Raw genomic sequence first — 6,128 nt, forward strand, 5'->3', positions numbered from 1 at the left:
AACCGCCATCTTTGTTGTCAGTTAACTGCCATCTGAGTTGGCAGTTAATTTGCACATAGCCCTGATTAGCCAATGAAAAGGGTGGCGTCGTATGCCAATTACCATTTTTCTCTTTTATTAGTGTAGACTAGAGGCCCATTGCAGGAAGATTCCTGCAAGAATAGGGCTTCCTGCAGCCAGAGCAAAGCAAAGAAGGGAGTGAAACCCACCAACTCGGGTTTTGCTCCCGCCTCCACCATCCGCTTGCTTCACTCCCTTCTGCAGTGCCTGGCTTCCTTATAGTTGTCTTCAGTCTTCGCTCTGCACCTGCGAATGCAAATTAGCCGCCATCTAGTTGGGTTAACTTGAATACTCATCTGATTGGCTGGTGGGTGTAGCAGAGTGACACCAATTTGCATGTTTCTCTTTTATTAGTGTAGATTTGTTTGTATTAACATAGGCTCAGTCTTACTTATCTTTTCTTCCATGATGTCATATGCCATTAATCCAATTCAGTATATTTTCATTCAGGTATTTAGTTTTGGTTCTATATAGCTTTCATTTCTCTCCTCATCATGATGAGGTGTTTTGTTTTGTTTACCTAAACTTTGCAGACATTTATAAGATTTGTAACCATTCTTTTAAGCCCCTATTGCTAATCCTATCATCTTTGTCAAGGGGGCAGGTGGGTCTGTTTGTACTGACTGACTTTTCTCTTGAGTATAGACCATATTGTCCTGTTTTGTTGTAAACCTGGTATTTCTGATTGGATTCAGTCTATTATAAGTTTATCTTATTGAGTGATGGACTTTGTTGTTTTCCTTCAAAGAATGTTAGATTTATTCTGGCTCACATTTAAGTTGTTTGCAGATCAGCTCGATTCTTTCAGGAATGGTTTTACAAAAGTAGCAGATCCAGAACAGTTTAATTTAGAGCTCAACAGCCTGCTACGAATGCAAGTTCTTTCTGAGAACTTCCTCATGGTGTCTCCACTTTGCTGGTGGGGATTCACTCTTGCCAGCCTGTGTGTGGTCTTGGATTTGTTTGTCTAACTCCTGCTGGGTGTTTTCCTCTGGTTTCTGAAGTTTTACCTAAGCGTGCTCAGATCAGTGCTCAGGCCAAGATTCACAGACCCCTGCTGCTCCACCCCCGCAGGGGGCCCTTTCTGGTTTCCTGCCGTGCAAATGGGGATGTCTCTTGCTGCTGGAGGATTGCTGGTCTGTGGTCCTGGCACCCAGCAGACTAGAGACATTTGTCGGTCTCTCCTCAATCACAGCACCGCACTGCTTGTTGTCTACTGTCTGAAACACCTGTGTCGCACCTGTGCCTGGTTCTCCACTTGCGAACGTGGAAGGAAGTTCCTGTTGCAGGTAATCCTTCTGTGGTGCAAGGCCCTTTACTAGGCAGGTGGAGCTGATGAAGATAAGGTTTTGGCCCTGGTCAGTGTGGCTCAATGGGTTGGTGTTGTCTCATGCACCATGGCCAGTTTGATTCCCTTCAGGGCATAAACCTAGGTTGTGGGTTCGAGTGCATTCTGGAGGCAACTGGTCAATGTTTCTCTCTCACATCGATGTTTCTCTCTCTCTCTCTACTTCTCCCTTCCTCTCTCTCTAAAATCATAAAAACATATAAAAATTTTTAAAGACAAGGTTCTTTCCTTTAACAATTGTGTTGAACTTAAAGATTGAAAACATGCAAACGTATATGATGCAAAAAAAATCTGTCAAGATTCATAGATAGAGCCCTGCAGTGGGAATCCTGTGGTGAAATCACAGGAAAGATCCCATTTGTGTGGGAAATGAGCTGCATTGTCAAGAAGGAGGTAGAATTTGAGGTGGCTCCCGAGGGAATGGCTGAAACTTAGAGGAAAAGCTAGGAGAGAGCTTATACATCAGGTGTGAAGTCAGCTGAAGCAGAGGCATGGCCAAGAGGAAAATAGGAGCATCTGAGGGAAAGCCAGGTCCCTGTTTCTCTAAGGTGTCAGGTGTTCACAAGGACTCAGATGGCCCCCAAGGATGCACTGACATCCTAGAGATGGATTACATGGGGAGGAGCGGTGTCAGGTAGAGAAACAGAGTCCCATTTCCTGGGGCATAAAATCATCAAAAGAGGACTAACCCTTGGAAACTCAGCTCAGGTCCCCTGTGGTTCCCCTGAGATGTGACTTACATGAAAGGAGAATCAGTAACACTTTCTAAGGAGCCACAGCCACAAAGACTGGGATTTTACAAACACAATCAAACTTCTGATTATTTTTTGGAAAAAATATTTACTGTAATTTTGCTTTCATAAACTCCATGCAGGCGTCTTCACATGTGACAACATTCTCCACATTTCGGGACCGTCACTTCCTCCTCCGGCAGCACTTCCGGCCAGTGAGTGAGCAGCTGCCTATGTGCTCCTCCTTAGGGAGGCAGCTCACCAAGGCGCAGCGGCCACTCCTCACTTTGCAAAAGTACCTCTGCACTGTGCTTATGATCCCTCCATTGCCTGCAAGGAGAGAACAGAATACATGGGAAGGTTCTAGGAAGGCTGGGTATAAATGCAAGGTTGTGGGGATTCCTCAAGTAGACTGATTTGTTTTTATATCTTTCTTTCTTGTTCTATGAAATCGGGAGTGAAGTAGAAGGCTGCACCAGCCATCCAGTCAACCAAGTATCTAAGAGCTGCAGCTCAGCTGTGGACCACGTGGCGCTGGCAAGTGTGACCATAGGGAGCACCCGTGGGGGACACATGGAAGGTGAGCAATGGCCCAAAGACCCTCCCTCCCACCAGCAAGCTAATACAATGCAAGTCTGTGCTTCTGTTCTCAGATTAAATCAACTTTTTTTGTTGGTTCTAAAATGTCTGTGTCACTTCCTTCATGTCTCATTAACAAGGATAACAGTCTTAAAAGGATGCCTTTTGGGAGCTACTTAGTCTGTTAAGAAGGGCAGGTTTGGGGGCTGGTATAAGTGGAGAAGAGACTGAGAAGCACAAATTGGTGACACAAAGCAGTCACAAGGAAGCAAGCAAAGCCTAGGAAATAACGTCAATAATAATTGAGACAAGTATGTATGGTGCCAGCCGGGGAACTGGAAATGTCAAGGAGATTACTGTGCTCAGAATATGATTGTCTTGTGCACCTAAAACCAATACAAAATAACATTGAAGAAAAAAACAACCCCAAAACACAGAAATAAAAAGAGTGGATCAAAAAAGGTTGGGAACCTGCTTTCAGGTTCTTGATCCTTATCAGGAACAAAAATTGGTGCAACACATCTCCCCAATCTACAGTGTCATGAGGAATGAGGAGGGACCGGCTCTGATGAGCATGCCCTCCACCCTCGCCTCCCTGGTGCCCCAACCCAGCTTACCTGGAGCAGGCACCACGCACAGGAGCAGCAACCCAAAGACCAGGTAATAGATCCTCATGCTGACGGCCTCACAGCGCGGGAGACTGGCCGGGAAGCTGTGCCTGTGGACTTTATAAGGTCCTGGTCCACAGCATGGGGAGCATGAGCCATGGCTGCAATTCCTGTAATATCACAGTGATGACAACATGACTAGTTCCCAGTGCTTCATGCCAAAGCCTCTTACCACACAGGCCACACCCACTAAGCCGGAGGCTCATTACAAACCTAGAGGGGGAAACGGAGTTAGATAGGAGTCTCCTGCTGTCCTGAGGCCGTCTGGCTCCTGAAACTGGTCCAGGGTTGGCTCCCATCGAGTTTCAGGCACAGGTGGGAAGGACCCACCTCCTCTGTGAAGCCATCCTAGGGCACATCGAGGGCACTGACTGGTCCCCACCATGGTCTTCCATGCATCTGCCTTTCTCCTAAAGTCCTGAGGTGTCTGAGGCTCCCCCTGGGAACCACATCAGCCCAGCCTTGGTAAGGCATATTCAGACCTCAGGCTGGGTCATCCCCGAGGCTGCACAGGTACCCCTGAAACTGAGATAAGACAGGGTCAGCTTTCAGGTGATAAAGAAAGGGAGGAAAAATGGCTGCGTTCCTGGGTTACTGACCCTATGTCTCTTGGCCATCACGGGGCCCTGTAACTTGGGCAAAACGTGGTTTAGACATTGTCATTGTCTGAAAACTGCCCGTTTCATGACTCAATATGGTGTCTCATCTTCCTCCATCAGAGAAAGAGAATGCAGGTGATGTATTGGATGGACTGGCATCTGATCCTCCTTGGTGACACTCCCATGCAAATGCGAGGCGTCAGACGGTGCCTCAGACCTGTGACTCATGGCTGATGGGACTCCCGGATGTCCAGGAAGCAGGTGACATCCACCGGACACAGAGTCAATGTGGAGTGGGCCGGCTGCTTTTTACAGTTTTATCAGTGATTAGACTTGAATGTTAAGGAGCCTAGTCAATGGGTTATTGGTCAGTAGGTGCAGTGGGAGCTGAAGAGATCCTGGTTGTGCCTGGCTGTGCCTGGTGAGTGCAGTTATAGGGCTTGGCCCACCTTCTGGGCTGTGTTGGTTCAGGAGTGTGGGCTCAGGGGCCTGGTGCACCTGTCAGATTCTGTAAGCAAACTCCGAACACCTGCTATAGGTAGAAGAGGTTCCACATGCTTGGAAGGGGGCACTTTCAAGAATTTGGCATTATCATAGCAATAATAATGATCATGATCATATGATGATGATGTGATAATAATCATCATGAGAGCTGACACTAGTTGAGCATATACTATGTGCCAGGCACTGTCCTAAGCAATTAGTATACATTAACTTCATTTGATTCATGCATAATTCAATAAGGTTGCTGTAAGAGTCTCAGTTTCACAGATGAGAAAACTAAGACTTAGAGAGGCTTGGTCACCCCCTGGCCTTAATTACATACCACATTGGTGCTCCTGGCCCTCTTTTTGCAATGCATGACACTTGGGATGTGGGTTATCCATGCCTCTATGCAGATGACTTCTATTACTATCACTAGTCTGGGACACTTGCCCAATTATCCTGACTGATAGTTACATCCATGTGAAGATCATTACCGTCTTGATAATATCTAGCACCTTACCTCACCTTAGTGTAATCAAAGTCTTCCCCCTTTCTGTAAACATCACCATCACCCTCTAATTGTTTGATAACAAAGGCTGGAAACTGACTTTTCTCTTGTCCTAATTGCTCAGATACAACCACTCACAGCATTTGGCCAACTTCCTACACATTGGTTTGCACAATCAACAGAGCCCAGCCCAACACCAGTTCCTCAGGATCCTGATCACCCGGGTTGAACGTGATCACTACCTATGCTGCATTTATGCAGAATATATTCGTTCCACACTCAGAGCTATTGCCAAACTCTGTGGTGAATGCCATACACTCTCACTGTTGGTGAGCATTTCTTACCACCTTTCACAGATGCCATCTTTCCATTTGTGTCTGGGTTATGAGAAAGTAGATCCTCAGCCCTATATGGCACTCATCCTTTGAATAGCTGAAGATATTTTCAAACTAGAAAACAATATCACAAAGGAGAACTAACCCCAGACTTAAGGCAGAGAAAGGACAGCAGCAGGTAATGCATGGTCAACAAAGGATTTATAGCAAGAGAACAAGTTTACATTTTAGCAAACGCTCATAGCAAAGGTGATATGGGGATGAATTAGAAGATGGATTAGAGGGCTGTGAGGCTCAAGGCCAGGGGACTGAGAGCTGAAGAAAAGGCTGTGTTTCCGGTGACAACAGGATGAAGAGGCAGACTTGGGGGCTGGAGCCTGGGAGAAAGAATCAAAGGTCAACATGATTGAAAAAAGAATGAAGTCTGGCCATTTTCAATCAGATGGATGGATATAGAGGATGCTATGCTCAGTGGAATAAGTCAGACAGAGAAAGACAAATGCTGTATGCTTCCACTTACATGTAGAATCTAAAGAAAAATATAATGAACAAACAAAACAGAAACAGACTCATAGACACAGAGAACAACTGAGGGTTGCCAGAGGGGAGAAGGGTCGGGAGATGGGTGCAAAGGGTGAAGGGATTGGGAAGTGCACATTGGCAGTTATAGAACAGTCATGGGATGTAAAGCACAGCACAGAGAACAGAGTCAATGATGTTGTAACAACTATGTATGCTCTCAGGTGGGTACCAGACTTACTAAGGGGATCACCTGTAAGTTATATAAGTTACAGTGTTGTACACCTGAAACTAA

General features: G+C 46.0%; 1 protein-coding gene across 1 annotated transcript in view; it reads right to left on the minus strand.

Moving 5' to 3' along the window:
* LOC102751341 (beta-defensin 103) overlaps positions 1-3,492 on the minus strand; it is an 11,892-nt gene extending 8,400 nt beyond the window's left edge. The window contains exons 1-2 of the mRNA XM_006767052.2: positions 3,336-3,492; positions 2,253-2,469 (exon numbers count right to left, since the gene is read on the minus strand). Of these exons, the coding sequence (XP_006767115.1) occupies positions 2,324-2,469; positions 3,336-3,393 (204 nt within the window). The 5' untranslated portion in view covers positions 3,394-3,492 and the 3' untranslated portion in view covers positions 2,253-2,323. The remainder of the gene's footprint in view (positions 1-2,252; positions 2,470-3,335) is intronic.
* Positions 3,493-6,128: the final 2,636 nt, after the last annotated feature.

This window comes from Myotis davidii, unplaced genomic scaffold, assembly GCF_000327345.1.
Source record: "Myotis davidii unplaced genomic scaffold, ASM32734v1 scaffold1820, whole genome shotgun sequence".
Classification (NCBI taxonomy): domain Eukaryota; kingdom Metazoa; phylum Chordata; class Mammalia; order Chiroptera; family Vespertilionidae; genus Myotis; species Myotis davidii.